At 49.1% G+C, this 15,656-nt stretch overlaps 1 protein-coding gene across 1 annotated transcript; it reads right to left on the bottom strand.

Annotated features, from left to right (window-relative positions):
- Positions 1–4,046: 4,046 nt before the first annotated feature.
- Positions 4,047–15,619, bottom strand: Gpr32 (G protein-coupled receptor 32). Its single transcript, XM_074058063.1, is given in 4 exon segments — positions 4,047–5,774; positions 5,777–6,192; positions 6,195–6,594; positions 6,596–15,619. Coding segments are annotated over 4 exon segments (1,182 nt in total). The 5' UTR covers positions 6,731–15,619; the 3' UTR covers positions 4,047–5,543.
- Positions 15,620–15,656: the final 37 nt, after the last annotated feature.

Below are 15,656 nucleotides of genomic sequence, written 5' to 3'. Positions count from 1 at the left end.
CACTCTGCAGGGAGGACACAGCCACAAAGGAAAGGGAGAGAAATCCCCCCCGTCATGGATGGATATGAACCTGAGGCTGTCATATTTCTCTTTCCATTTTATTCCACACGGTCAGGAGTGGGAACCAAGAAACGCACACGCTGGTGTTGAGAGCAGCACTTGGCCGCAGACACCCTGGGTTCTGAGTTCGAATCCAGTCCTGGCAGCCCTTCTTGGCCTAGATGCAACCTAGCACAAAGTCCCTGTCCCAAGAAGCAGCTACATGAGGAGCTCAGTCACCAGGAACCTACAAACGTGTGGGGCGGGGCTGGGGAGGTGTCAGGAGGTGAGCAGTCTATGACAGCTATTTTCCGACATGACATTTGATAACACGCTGTCTCCTACGGCTGGGAACATCTCTAACCAGGCCAGATTGGGGGCGCCGCCTCCCCTCCCTCTCTGCTGGAGAGAAACAGAGGTAGTGATTAAGAGCACATAATTACCTCTCTTCTGCTTGGGAAGTGAATGTCGTTTCTGTGGGATCCTTCGTCAGGGCCCCATCTTTACTCTGAATCCCCAAGAAGGGAGGGGTTTGTGCCTCCTGTGTGCCCAACCCCCCAACACCTGCGGCGACAGGACAGGGTGTGGCCAGGAGGTGGAGGCGCTAGACTCCCAAAGATGGAGGATGTCAGTCTCTCTCTTAGGACTGTTAGCCCCGCCCCAAGATGTTAGCTCCACCCCTAAATGTTGCCCCTCCCCCTGGAATGTCGGCTCTGCCCAATGAATTGTCAGCCCCGCCCTCACGGTGTTAGCTCCTCCCCTGAAGACTTGCCCTTCCCCTGGAATGCTGGCTCCTCCCCTAAGATGTTAGTTCCTCCCCTGAAATGTTGGTCCTTCCTGGAATAGTAGTCCCTCCCCCTAGAATGTTAGCGCCTGTCCCTGTGATGCTAGTAAGCTCCGCCTTCTGCACCAGCAGCTCCTCCCTTGGACCATTAGCTCTGCCCCCTGAAATGTCAGCCCCACCCCTTTGGGTGTCAGCTCCACCCCCTGGGATGTTGGCCCCTCCTGGGAGGTTGGTCCTTCCCACTGGAAAGTCAGCCCCTCCCACTGGAACATCAGCTCCTCCCCTGGAATGTCAGCCCCTCCCTCTGGAATGTTAGCTCCGCCCCTGGAACGTTAGCCCCTCCCCTTAGAATTCAGCCCCTCCCTCTGGAACGTTAGCTCCGCCCCTGGAATGTCAGTCTTTCAGAGCTCAGCTCTGCCTCCTTCAGCCTTCTGCCATTCCCCTGACAGGTGCTCTAGGAATACAATGACCCGAGTCACACCTGGCAAGTCGTGACTGCGACTGACTTGCCGCGTGACCTCTCCTGAGTGACTTTACCTCTGGGACCCTGTTTGAGGACTGAGATTTCAGGGGTTCACGCGTTTGCAAATCTCTGGCCAGGACCTGGTACTTAGAACACGGTCAGCCCCTGCGAGCTGTCATTACTTGGTCATTGGAGTGAGTCGTCACCTCTTTCCATTCTCATAACAGTTTTATTAGTCCCTGGTTCTCACAGCAGAAACCCGAGGCTAAACAAGAGTGTCACCGAGGCTGCCCCAGGAAGTGCCAGGTCCCCTCGTGAGGCCGCCCCAAGCTCTCTGCTCCCACCCCCCCGCCTTAGCCACGGGCCAAAGCCCACTGCGTCCCACGGGGAATCCTGCAGCGCTCCAAAAGCCACAGCCTCCGGCAAGACCTTAACCGCATTCATTAGAAAATCAATGCAAATTAAAAACCTCCCCGGAGCCCGAGATCAGAGTCTGACTTGGCGGGTGCGTGGGCGGAGCCGTGGGAAACCGCCATGCAAGCTGCATGGAGCAGGTGTCTAGCGACAGGGAACACGCCCTGTGACTGCGCAGCGGCCCCAGGAGGAGCGACTCTAACAGGTGACAGCCCAGCACCTTACCCACGTTCATGGGAGCGTCCTGTGCCTGGCTTCTGTTGTTATCCTTTTAAGATGGTGGAAAAGGAGGCCTGGAGGGTGAAAGCAACTTGCCTGGGGTACCCCAGCTCTGAGTGGCCCCTGTGCTATTGTGAGTCTTGGTATTCACAAAAATATGCAAACGTAAATGTACAAGGATATTATTGTGTGTGAGAGACAGAGAAATGAAGATACACAAAAAAGGCGGGCTGTGGTGGTGCATGCCTGTAATCCCAGCTACCTGGGAGACAACGATAGTAGGATCAAAATTGTAGGCCAGCTTGGGCAAAAAGTGAGACCCTATCTCAAAGAATAAGTCAGCAGCATGGTGTCAGACTCCTATAAGCAGCTATGCAGGAGCCAGAGGTAAAGGGATCTCAGTGTGAGGCAGGCCAGGCAAAAGCAAGAGACCCCATCTGAAAAATAACTAAAGCAAAAACGTCTGGGGACCTGGCTTAAGTGGCGAGTGCCTGCCTAGCAAGTACAAGGCCCTGAGTTCAAACCCCAGTACTACGGAAAAAAGTTTAGAGCAGTAGATTTTCCTCTGAGTACATCTTTGACTCCACTCCCACATTTCAACTTGCACTATTTCTAAGTAGAGCAGAACTTCAGTTTTCATTGTCTACAAAGCAGGAGTTATTCACAAGGGTGCTTTGTGTTGTTCAAGACAATACAAGTGTTTTGGGGTTTTTTTGTGGCAGTACTGGGGTTTGAACTTGGGGCCTCCCTTGCTAGGCCGGCACTCTAGCACTTGAGCCACACTCCCAGCCCTTTTTGCTTTAGTTATTTTTTTGGGTGGGATCGCATGTTTTTTTGTCCAGGGCCTGTCTGAATTAGGATCCTCCTACTTACACCTCTGGAGCAGTGGGGATGACAGGTGTGCAACACCAAGCCTGATGTTTTTGTTGAGATGGGGTTTTGCTAACTTTTTCCACATGCTGGTATTAGAGATCTTTCCCATCTTTGCCTCTCTGGTAGCTGGAATTGCAGTTGTGAGCCACCGTGCCCAGCCCTAATTCTGTGTGTGTGTGTGTGTGTGTGTGTGTGTGTGTGTGTGTGTGTGTGTGATTTTTTGTAAACTTCTCGTTTTGAACGTGGCCTGTGTTGCTTCCACTTTTGGAACTCAATCTATGTTGGTTTATGACTTGCTACATAGTCAACTTTGGTGGGGAAGGGAAGAATCTTATTGAAGAATCCTGGTTTTAAAAAATGCTACAAAGAGTCAGGCACCAGTGGCTCACGCCTGTAATCCCAGCTACTCAGGAGGATCCTGGTTCGAGACCACCTGGGGAAATAGTTCACGAGATCTCATCTCGAAAAAAAATACTATAAAGTTGTGATTGGGACAGACAGGAAATATGAGCATGGGCTGTCTATCAGCTCATGTCATTGGAAAGTCCTTAAGGAAATGCCCAGACCCTGAGGAGACCCGGGCTAAGGGATTCATGGGTGAACGCCACGATGTCTCTCATACCCACTTTCAAAAGTCCAAGTTGTCTGAGGCACCCTGACATGGCACCTCCAAGGGCTCCCAGGCCCAGCGTTTCCATATTGGTTTGCTCATAATGGTGGATGTACTGTGGTGTGTACAGGTATGTGCACGGAGAGGGAGGGAGAGAGAGAGAGAAGAGGGGAAGAAAGAGAGGGGAGAGGAGGAGAGAGGGAGAGAGAAAGGGGAGAGAGAGACAGGGAGGGAGAGAGGGAGAAAAGACAGAGAGAGGGAGAGAGAAGAAAAGATGGAGAAGAGAGGAAGGGAGAGAGAGAGAGAGAGAGAGAGAGAGAGAGAGAGAGGAAGAGAAAGAGGTGGCCCCAATTCTTCCTAATCCTTAGTCACTGTATCACTGTATCTCTCTCCTCATCCACAAACAAGGAAGCATTTGGTCCCGTTTTACAGAGTTGGGGAAACTGAGGCACCACAAGAGGGAGTTCTCCAGGCAAGCCAGACTGGACCAGAGCTGCTTCTACCGATCACAAGCAAGTAATGTGATAGCCTCTGGTTTGGATGAAGACAAAATATTCTTTTTGCCTCTCCTGTGGACCAAAGGGATGACCCACCGTGACCACCAGGGTCTCTATCCCAGAAAGAGAGTATTCTTTTGCTGTTGTTGAGACAGGGTCTCACCATGTAGCCCAGGCTGCCCTGGAACTTGGGATTCTCTCACCTCAGCCCCCTGAGTGCTGGGATTACAGGCAGGCACCACCCTGCCCACATTGGAAAGGAGTATTTATTGCTTGGTTAATAAGACCTGCTTTGGGCTTCAAGTAACAGAAAACCCAACTCCAACTGGCTGTGGCAATAAGGAAGTTTATTATCTGGCTCCACACAGATTCAAGAGGCCAGTGGCACAATAATTAAGGCACAGAGAGGTTCAGCTGTTGCCTCACAGATACAAAACAACAGTGGCAGGGAGCTGGAATTTGTAAACTCTCTTCACAGTCTGGATGTAAGGATCCCAGGGGACATGGTAGCTTTTGTCACCCTGTGGTAGATTGCAAAAATGGGCCCAGTTCTGATGCTGCCTTGTATCCATGCCTCTTTGCAATGATACTTTGGAGATTTTCCCAGTGAGTGGAGGGATCTGTTCCCTCCTGCTTGGAACCCAGGCTGGCCTTGCGACTCTTTGACCAGTCCCATGGAGTGGTCTCCACCTTGCGTGAGTTCCAAGTCTCTACCTCACGCTTCTCCTCTCATTTCTTTATTTTCTGGTACTGAGTATGGAAGCGAGGGCCTCAGCCACCTCCTGGCCCTTTTGTGTTTATTTTGTTTTCGAGACAGGGTCTCGCTAACTTTTGCCAGGCTGGCCTCAAACTCGCAATCCTACTACCTCCACCTCCCCAGTATCTGGGATTACAGGCATGTGCCACCACACCTGGCTTCTTCTCACTTTCTTTTTTTTTTTTTTTTTTTTTGTGGTACAAGGGTTTGAACTCAAATCCTAGACCTTGAGTGAGCCACTCCACCAGCTCTTTTTTGTGATGGGGTCCCAAGAACTATTTGTCCGGGCTGGCTTTGAACTGTGATCCTCCTGATCTCTGCCTCCTGAGTGGCCAGGATTACAGGCATGAGCCACTGGTGCTTGGCTTCTTCTCACTCTTAAAAGCCTCCCCAACCTGGGGCTCAGTGGTTGAGAACTTGTCTAGCATGTGCCAGGCCTTGGGTTTCACCCCACACATACACAAAAAGCCAGCCTGCGGAACAATGAAACGAGACAGCTTAACAAATGCCACCACCCCAGCTGAAAGCCAGCCACCCCACCCAGAACCAGTCACAGAGACATGGGGGAATGCATCCAAAACAAGAAAACTACTCAGATGAGCCCAGCTCAAATTGCTGAGCCACAGAAAACATAACAGTTTAGTTTTTTTTTAACTCTCTAAATTTTAGGGGTGTTTGTTACCTAGCAAAAGCCAACTGATACATTTGCTTTCTAGTCAAATGGAAGAAGGGTGGACAGGGGCTCTTTTCATTTAAAGGAATTCCAGGCAGTTACCTTGATTATTTATATTCACATCCTATTGGCTAGAAAGCAGTCACATGGCTAGGTCTACTTTGCAAAGGATACTGGGAAATGTAGTCTTTCTTTTAGCTGGCTAACCACATGCCTAGTATAAAACAAAAAGGAGTCTTCGTATAAAGGAAGGGAAGAACGGACAATGGGAATCACTAGATGTCTGTACTACAGAGTTGTGGATGAGGAATTCCCGGAACACTTCATGGAGGAAGAGGCAGGACTTGGAAGCCCATTTAGGTAAGGAAGCTAGGATGGAAGACTTCTGGCTTCCACCTGAGCGTTTCCAGCATCCCCTGGGAGCTTCACCATGGGGACAGGATGAGTAATGAAACCTTCCTCCCCAAACGCCCTGGCCAGAGCAGAAGACAGAGGCTGGAAAAGCCTTTCCTGGAAATCTTGGCCAATGATGACACAGAGGAAGGGGTTGAGACAGCTGTTGAGGCAGCTGAAGGAGAAGGTGGCCCAAAGGAAGGACAGCATCTTAGCGTGGTTGTATTGCTGCTGAGATGTCATCATGAGCCCCGACTGGACGATCAACGCCATATCGAATGGAAACCAGAAGGCAAAGAAGGTGCTGACCAACACCACCAGCAGCCTCTTGGGCCGGCTGGCATTGACCCGGCCCTCCCGCCAGATGAGATGGGCACAGGTGCCAGTGACCGCCACAGGCACCAGGAAGCCCAGCAAGAAGCAAATGATGGTCAGTGTCATTTGCTTCATGGAATCCATTGGATCCCAAGGCTGGACTTGAACTTGAAGTAGCAATGTGTGCACCCCTTCCAGGTTCCAGTGTCCCGGAACGTCAAGTAAGGAGAACACGCGACAGCAGCCAGGAACCACACCCCGACGGCCATGCAGCTGGCTCTTTGCACCGTGCGATGGTTCCAGGCCCAGACGGGGTAGAGCACAGAGACGCAACGGTCCACAGAGATAAGGACCAGGAGGTAGATACTGGCGAAGGAGTTAAGGGACAGAAAGGCCATGTACAACTTACAGGCTAAGTTACCAAAGGGCCACGAGCCATAGGCCACGTTGAACATGGCGATAGGCAGTGACAGTGAAACGGTGAGGTCTGCCAGGGCCAGGATGAAGAACCAGGTGGTGGTCACGGTGCGGGTCATTCGGAAGAAGGTCATCCATCCAAAGCACCAGCATGCTGCCACCGACGCCAATGACACAGGACACACACAGGACAGCGATGGTCAGCTGGCAGAGGAACCACACCTGCTCCGGCTGGCATTCCACAGAAGCCATCTCTCTGGAACACAAGTCTTCCATGTCACAGCCATGGGCTGCTTTTGGGTTGCAGAACTGGGGTTTTGAACTCAGGGCCTCCACCTTGATCCACTCCACCAGCCCTTTTTGGTGTTGGGTTTTTTAGAGATAGGGTCTCTCAAACTGTTTTCCCAGGCTAGCCTCAAACCTCAATCCTCCTGATCTCTGCCTCCTGAGTAGCTGGGACTACAGGTGTGAGTCACTGGCGCCCAGCTCCACTGGCTGTTTTTACTGGAGCCATGGTCCCTTCTAAGATGCCGTCATTCCTTTCTCTGCTCGATACCTGTTTTCATGGTGCTGGGAATGGAACCATGAGTCTCACTCAGACTAGGCAAGTGCTCTATCTACCACTGAACTACGTCCCCAAGTCCTTGGTGGTTTGGAGACACAGTCTTGCTATGTGGCCCAGGCTGGCCTTGAACTCATGACCCTCCTGTCTCAGCCTCCCAAGTGCTGGGATGACAGGTGTGTTCCACAAAGCCCAGTTCTGTTCAATCAGTTCCACCAAAAATAAAATAAAAAACAAAACTGTGGAGAGGAGTGTACCCCACCGAGATGTGTGTGACCACTTTGCAACAAACGGGCCAGAAAGTCAGCCAGAGGGAGGGGAGCGTGGGAGGAAGCCACAGGAAATGCGAATTCCGAAATTTGGATGGGTAACAGGCTCAGGGGAGACCACAGAATGCCTGATTAAAAAAAAAAAATCTGGAATTTGAAGGAACCAGTTTGAGCATCAGTTTCAGCTTTTCCTCCATTACCAGGAACACAGAATTTAGAGTCTGATCCAGCTGATTTAAGTGAAAAACCAGCAAAATAATCATTCTTCAGAGGAACATTGCACAGTGAGATTTGCTATAATGTATCTTGTGTAATATCAGTTATCTGATGAAAAACGGCCAGACGTGGGAAGTAGCACAAATGTGTGCACCATACTGAAGAAGAAGAGAGAAGAAGAGGGGAGAGGGGAGGGGAGAGGAGGGGGCGGGGGAGGGACGGGGAGGAGAGATGAAAAAACAGTCAACAGAAACCAGCCCTGGAATGACAGGGATCTGCAGTACACAGATGTTCAAAGACGTAAAGGAAAAGGTATGAGCAACGAATGAAGAGTTTGGGGATTGTAGTAGGAGAGAGAAACTGCACATATAGATAGTGAAGTGGAAATCCTACAGCCAAAACACAACTATTGAAATCTCATTGGATGGACCTCACAGATTGGAAATTAAGTCAGTAATTGAAGATAGATCAATAGAAATGATCCAACATAAAGGACAGAGAAAAACAGATATTAAAGAAAAGTGAGGGCTGGGTGCTGTGACTCAAGCCTGTAATCCCAGCTACTCAGGAGGCAGAGATCAGGAGGATCACAGTTCGAAGCCAGCCCAGGGAAACAGTTCGAGAGACCCTATCTCGAAAAAAAAATCACAAAAAAGGGCTGGTCTTGTGGCTCAAGGTGAAGGCCCTGAGTTCAAGCCCCAATCCCACCAGAAAAAAAAATTAGGGATGTGGGAGACAAGAAAGATATTTTGGATATGACTCCAATAACACAGGAAAGAACAAAACGGGGCAAATAAGATTACACTGAACTAAGAAGCTTTCAAACTGGGCCATGGCTCAAGTGATAGAGCACTTGCCTGGTAAGCTCAAGGTCTTGAGTTCAAACCCCAGTACTGCCATTTAAAAGAGCTTCTTCATAGCAAAGCAAACAATGAACAGAGTGAGGAGATAACCTCAGTGACGGTATTTTCAAGATAGGGTCTCGTGGAACTATTTGCCCAGGCTGGCTTCAAACCATGATGCTCCAGATCTCTGCCTCCTGAGTAACTGGGATTACAGGCATGAGTCACAGCGCCTGGCAATAATCTGATTTTTAAAATAGGCAAATGACCTGCATAGATATTTCTCAAAAACTATGTGAAAGTGGCCAAAAAGTGTATGAAAAGTAATATCCATCACTGATCATCAGGGAGGTGCAAATTAGCTCCCCCGTGAGACATCACATCCCCAGTTAGAATGACTGTCCTCAAAAAAGACAAAAAAAAAAAAAAACCAAAAAACCAAGAAATGCGAGTGAGGATATGGAGAAAGGGGAACTCTCTTGTGTTGTTGGTGTTGGTGGGAATATAAATTAGTGCAGCCATTCGAAAAACAGTCTGGTGGTTCCTAAAAAAACCCAACACCTAGAAATACAAGGCCTGGTGTGGTGGTACATGACTGTAATCCCAGCTACTCAAGAGGCAGAGATAGGAGGATCAAGGATCAAGACCAACCCTGACTTGTAAAACAAACTAAAGGCAAAGGTCTGGGGTCGTGGCTCAGGTGGTAGAGCACCTGCCTAGCAAGTGCAAGGGCCCAAGTTCAAACCCCACACTGTCAAAATACATACAGAAATTACAGAAATAGAAATAGAATGACTATATGATCTTCCTTCTGTCTGCTTTCTTTGTTTGGAGACAAGATGTCACTTTGTAGTCCAGGCTGGCCTGGAACTCACAATGCCCCTGCCTTAGCCTTCTTAGTGCTGAGATTATAGGTATGCACCACGGCACCCCACTTGCCTTTTGTTTGCAAACTCCTTCTTGATATATCAGTGGAATGTCACTTCTCCCCCAAAGCCTTCCTTGACCGCCCTTAACCAAAGCAGACGCTCCACAGCGGCCTCCCCCAGACAAGGAATTGCTATGGCAATGGTTGCCAACTGTGTTCATTGATTCAGTCAGCGACTGAAATCTCCCCAGTAAACTTGATCCCTGGAGGCAAGGCCGGGACGTGGCTCCTTTCCCAGCCCCCTAGCATGTAGCAGGCACTCAGTACATCAGTGAGGAGCGCGGTAGAGACCGTCCCTCCTTTGTCACCTGGAGAATGGATTCCCTCATTTAGCTAAAAACACTCATTGAGTCCACGGCATGCCAGACAGGCCACAGTGCTGGGGACACAACAGTGACCAAGACAGATACCGCCACACTGTGTGGCTGATGTTAGTGGTAAAGAAAAGCTGTTGCCCGGGAAGGGACCTTTTTTTCCTTTTTGGTGGGACTGGGATTTGAACTCAGGGCTTTGCAAAGCAGGAGCTCGACTATATGAGCTATGCCTCTAGTTCATCTTGCTCTGGTTATTTTTTGGAGATGGGGTTAGTTAGTTAGCTTTTTAGTTAGTTACTTAGTTATTTAGTCAGCTTGGTTTTTGAGACAAGGTCTCTCTATATAGCTCAGGCTGGCATAGAACTCACCATCCCCGTGCCTGAGCCTCCAGGGTGCTGAGCTTATAGGCGTGAGCCACCACACTGGGCTTTTCATCCCCCTCGCCCTCACCTCAACTCTCCTCTTTCGCAAGTCCCCACCCTCCCAGCAAATCCCAGTCCAAGGTCACCCACCGTGGGCTGGGTTGGAGAGTCACAGTCAGGCCAGGGGCTCTGTCTGTCTCTGATGGATGTCTGCCCCAGGCAGCCCAGCCTGGAGCTCAAGGGGAGGAGAGGAGGGGGACGAGCCAGGAAGCAGCTTGTGAGTTTGGGGGCAGATAACAGCCCGGGGGAAAAACCTTGAGCAAGAGCCATGGTGGCCCCAGAGATCAGTATCAGTCCAGTGGTCACTAGAAGTGAGTGCTGAGAGGGTGAGAGTCCCCAGAGAGACGGTGAGCAGGGATTTCCACCTCCTCTGCCCTCCATCCTTCCTCAGACCACACAAATGGAACGATGCACGTGTGCAGAGCTCGGGGCCTGCGCCTGGCACACAGCAGGGAGGAAACCCAGCAGCTTTTATTTGGCGGCACTGGGGTTTGAACTCAGGACCTCACGCTTGCTAGGCAGGCGTTCTACCACTTGAGCCACTCTACCAGCCCTTTGGCTTTTTCAGTTTGTTTTTCATGTAGAGTCTCCTAGCTAACTTTTTCCTGGCTGCCTCAGACTTCGATCCTCCTACCTCTGCTTCCCCAGTAGCTGGGATTACAAGCGTGTATCATCACACCCATCCTTTAGCTCTCATTAAGATTTCTGCCAGGTGCCAGTGGCTCACACCTGTAATCCTAACCACTTAGGAGGCAGAGATCAGGAGGATCGAAGTTCGAAGCCAGCCCAGGCAAATAGCTCATGAAACCCTATCTCAAAAAAACCCAACACAAAGAAAAGGGCCGGTGGAGAGGCTTAAGGCCCTGAGTTCAAGCCCCAGTACCACACAAACACACACACACACACACAAAGCAACAATAACAACAACACAAAAGCGAAAATGTGAAATGTTTCAAAATCCAAGCCTTTGCAGTCAGAATGCAATCAATAAAATACTAGATGACATTACTTCAGGTTATGTGTAGAAGGTGCACCAGAAACATAGATGAATTTTGTGTTTAGTGTTAATTTCATTCCCAAGACACCTCACTATGTATGTGCAAATAATCCAAAATTAAAATTTAGACAAAGACTCACTGTTGCCCAGGACAGCCTGCAATTGTCAATCCTCTATCTTCTGCATGTTGGTATTACAGGCGTGAGCCTCTGTACCCAGTAGAAAATCAGAAACACTCTGGTCTCCGGAATTTCGGATAAAGGATACTTAACCCATATTTCCTTTGGGTTTTACAACAGATTCATCTTTAGGAGCTGTAGCAGGGACTGTGAAGTAAAAATTTCCAGCAATTATAAATCGTGGGTTTGTGTGTTATGGGCTATGTCTTTTATTTTACGGGGTGTGACTTAGAATCCCAAATTTCAGCAGGTAAAAGCCCTTTCCAGAATATAAGTCGTTTTTGTTTGCTTGTTTGTTTCCCTTTGTGGTACTGGGGTTTGAACCCAGGGCCTACACCTTGAGTCACTCCACCAGCCTGTTTTTGTGACGGGTTTTTTCAAGATAGGGTCTTGTAAACTATTTGCTGGGACTGGGTTCGAACAGTGATCCTCCTGATCTCTGCCTCCTGAGTAGCTGGGATTACAGGCGTGAGCCACTGCCGCCCGGCTCCTTTTTCTTTTTTAATAAAGCATTAGTCAGGACTTATAATTCTGTGTAAAGCAAGAACCATGATGAGAACATACCCATTGGTTTTTTAATTTTTCATTTTTATCCAAAAGGAAAGGCTTTTTAAATTTTCTGTGATATTTTCTGGAAACTTTATGAAGTTAAGAAAGTTTTCTTTTTATTCCAGTTTTCTAAGTGTTTTACCTTTTAATCAAAAACAGATATAAAACCTTACCAAGATATTTTCCCACATCAGTTGAAATCGGTATATTTTCTTCCTTAGTCTATTCTTTTGTTTTGTTTTGTTTTTGAGATAGGGTCTTGCTAATGTACCCCAGACTGACCTTGAACTTTTGTTTTTATTTTTTGGTGGGACTGGGGTTTGAACTCAGGGCTTTTGCACTTGCAAAGCAGGCGCTCTACCACTTGAGCCACTCTCCCAGTCCATTTTGCTCTGGTTATTATGGAGATGGGGTCTCTGGGACTATTTGTCCTGGATGGCCCTGAACCCTGATCTCCCAGATTTCAGTCTCCCGTGTAGCTAGGATTTCCAGCTCCTGGCTCTGGCCTCGAACTGGTTTTTTTTTTTTTGGCCCGCTCTGGGGATTGAACTCAGGCTTGCTAGGCAGGCTCTCTACCATTTGAGCCACTCCAGCCCAGCCTTGAACTCTTATGCTCCTGCCTCACCCTTCCCAGTGTTGGGCTTACAGGTATGTTCTACCGCACCTGGCTTCTTCCTTGGTCTATTGGATCCTGAATTAGAGGGGAAGTGCTGTGAAGAACATCACTGACGCCAGGTGTGTTGAAGTACACCTGTAATCCCAGGTACTCAGGAGGCATAGGTAGGAGTGTCTTAGATTGAGGCCTGACCTGGGGCAAAAGTGTAAGATCCGATCTCAAAAATAAAATTAAAAAAAAAAAAAAAGGGCTGGGTACATGGCTTAAATGGTAGAGCACTTGCCTCGCAAGGATCTCTTGGTTGGAGGCCAGCCTGGGCAAAATAGTCCTCGAGACCCCATCTCCAAAATGACCAGACTAAAATGGCCCGGAGGTGAGCTAATGGTAGCATCTGATTTGCAAGTGTGAAGCCCTGAGGCCTCATCGCCCCCCTCCCCCCAAAAAGTCTACTCTTTTTTGACTGGAGGAGCACAACTACTTGGACACAGGTGGAGCCTCGATTTCCACACCCGGTGCAGGGTTTCAAATCAAGACTTTGTGGACACACCCTGCCACTCAATTTTGACATCATGGTTTCCAAGGAACCAAGACCCTACCTGCACTCTACACTTCAGGCCTGATGTTGACTGACTTACACACATCCATCATTTGCTCTGAACCTATTCAAACATTATTTCACTTACATTTTTACCCAAATTTCTCTTTCCCTCCGAATCCTGTAACTCCGCTACAGGTTCTCCCCTGGGGCGTGGCCTTGCTGGTTGCAGTGGGTCAACACACTTGACCTTGTTCCTAGTGATTGGACAAGGATGAGGGATTGATGGACAGAATGACAGAATGACAGAATGTGCACCCAAGCCACATTGTAAACTGTTGATAAATAAACCTTGCACTGTCAGTATTTATAAATTTGAAACTATTTCCAAATGAAAAGAGTTCCTTTCTGTTGTTTTCTGTATTGTAATTCAGTGCATCCTCCGATGCCCAAATTTTGATAAACATTTCAGTTTTCTCTGCATAGTGGTATTTTAGATGAATTTAATTTCACTTTAAAAAATGGTAATGACCTGCGCATGGAAATTCTCCTGCGTTTTGAAAATCTCTAGTTGGAAAGAGAGACTTGTGAGTTACACTGTAACACAATGTTAGACTATCAGGTTTGGGTTTTCCTGCTCATGGGCCCAAGGGATGGACTACATCTCCCACAGTGCCTCTGGGCAAGCCTGGTGCATGGGAAGAATTCTGAGTTTTGATTGGACACAGCAGAGCTCTGACCTCATTACCAAGGGCATGGACCTGAGGCTTGCTGGGAAATGTAGGCTAACAACACGTGGAAGAAGGGGGTGGGTCTTTAGGATCCGCATGAGACTCTGGATGACTGCTGGGAAATGAGGGTCTGTATCAGGGTCTCCTGGGATTTGTAGTTCTGTAAACCTGTTCAGTTTATGATTCTCCCATCTCTGGCCAGCTCAGGTCTTGCTCCCTCTCTCTTCTAGTAACGGGATTCCTTAAGCATAGATCCCAATCAGCTACTGTGGCTTCCCCAGATTGTTCGACAATCTGGCCTCACAAGGGACAGATGCCCTGCAGAGAACCTGGCAACTTTGGCCTGCAGGTGGCCTGGAAGGACTTCCCAGCGGAGGGGTCACATTTCCCATGTGGTGACAAGAGTCAGGAATTATCTCCTGATGCCAGGCATACACAGGCCTCAAAGCTGCTTCTACTCCCCACCTCAAACTTCTCTTCATGCCTATCCCTGGGCTGGTATGGTGGCCCTTATCCAAACAGGGAGACAAACACTAGACAGCAGCACCTGTAATGATGTAGACAGCCCTGCACCCTATAGGTGCCCAGAAGAGGCACCTGGCTCAGCCTGAGGCCAGGGAAGAAAAGAAGCAGATTGTTTGGTTCATCTCTGGGTCTTCAACATGATGTCACACAGACATCTTCAGTCAATGGACTCCCATTGCCAGGCAATCCTAGGGACACAGTTCGTCCTACCCAGTCCTGCCCACCCATCCGCACCTGCACCAGGAGTGTTGCCCATCCTGACTCATCAAAGCTGGGTCAAGGGAGAGGCCACTCGTTTTGAAATACCAAAGGTAGCCATTAGCCTTGTGAGGTCCAAAGAAGGAGTGCTTACCCCACAGAGAACTGAGGGAGGACATGGAGGGAGACATGGACCTGTGCACATGCGAAAGCAGAGTCAGGAGGGAGGGCACTGGAAGGTGAAGGTGAGGGTGGATCTTGAAGTGAAGATTAGTTCTGGATACTGCAAAGATCCCTCTACTATTCTAGGAGGCAGAGAACATTATTATTCCCATTGTACAGATGTGAACACCGAGGCATGGCAAGGCTCGGTCCTACTCACATTTGTCCAGTAAGTAAGTGGCTAAGGTGAGTCAGATTCTGGGCCATCTGGCTCCAGAATCCAGGAAGGTAACCACATGCATCCTCACCATCGTACCTTCTGCAGTGGAAAGCCTGGGAGGGTGGAGAGCCTGCTGGAAATATCCTGACCCACGTCAGGCTGACTGTAAGCATCTTGCTGCCTCCTCACCCAGGGAGACTGAGGTTCAGAATGGGAAGAATATTGCACAGTGTCATAGTCCTTGCTTGCAGCTGTTCTGTCCCCAGGTGACCCCTCCCATTTTGTACTTTTTTAGGGAGCTGTGGTGCTGAGAAATGACTCCAGAGGAGACAAGGAGAAGTGCTCTCTTCTGGAAATGACAGGCGGCTCCTTCCTTCAAAGGTGGACCGGAGGGTGACACTTTAGGTGGTGGTGTGGCTTAAGTAGGGGCAGGAGCATAGATGTGAGGACAGTTACATCTCCATTCCTGGACTCCGTGTTTCTATCAGGATCAGGTCCAGGATGTCTACTTTGGTGGTGGCACTGGGGTGACTCCAAGAGCTCCTCCCCCAAATAATGTTGTCAAAATGATGAGGCCCAGGGTTGCCAACCCCTGGGGAATCTTCACTGTCCCCAGAGACTACAGGTATGAAAGACGGAGAGGATGAAAGGTAGCATGTGCCTTGCGTGCACCCATCTGGGAAAAAAAGTTTGAGACCCACTAATTAACACTAAACAAAATTAAATGCCCAAGACTTTAGCAACTTTGTGTTCCTGGGATCTCTCTGACCAGGACCAAAGTCAAGGCCTGGGACAATGATTGACAGGGCTTGGGTCCCCAAGGCCCCACAGCAGGCCGATGTGGGTGGAGGGATTTGCAAGCGCACAGGCGCGCATGACCGTGCATGCAAATGCACACGTGTTCTCCATCGCTCTCATTCTGAGCCTCAAAGGCTAA

This window comes from Castor canadensis, chromosome 16 (genome assembly GCF_047511655.1).
Source record: "Castor canadensis chromosome 16, mCasCan1.hap1v2, whole genome shotgun sequence".
Taxonomy (NCBI): Eukaryota; Metazoa; Chordata; class Mammalia; order Rodentia; family Castoridae; genus Castor; species Castor canadensis.
The sequence above is the reverse complement of the archived record's forward strand: the minus strand, read 5'-3'. Positions and strand labels throughout refer to the sequence as shown.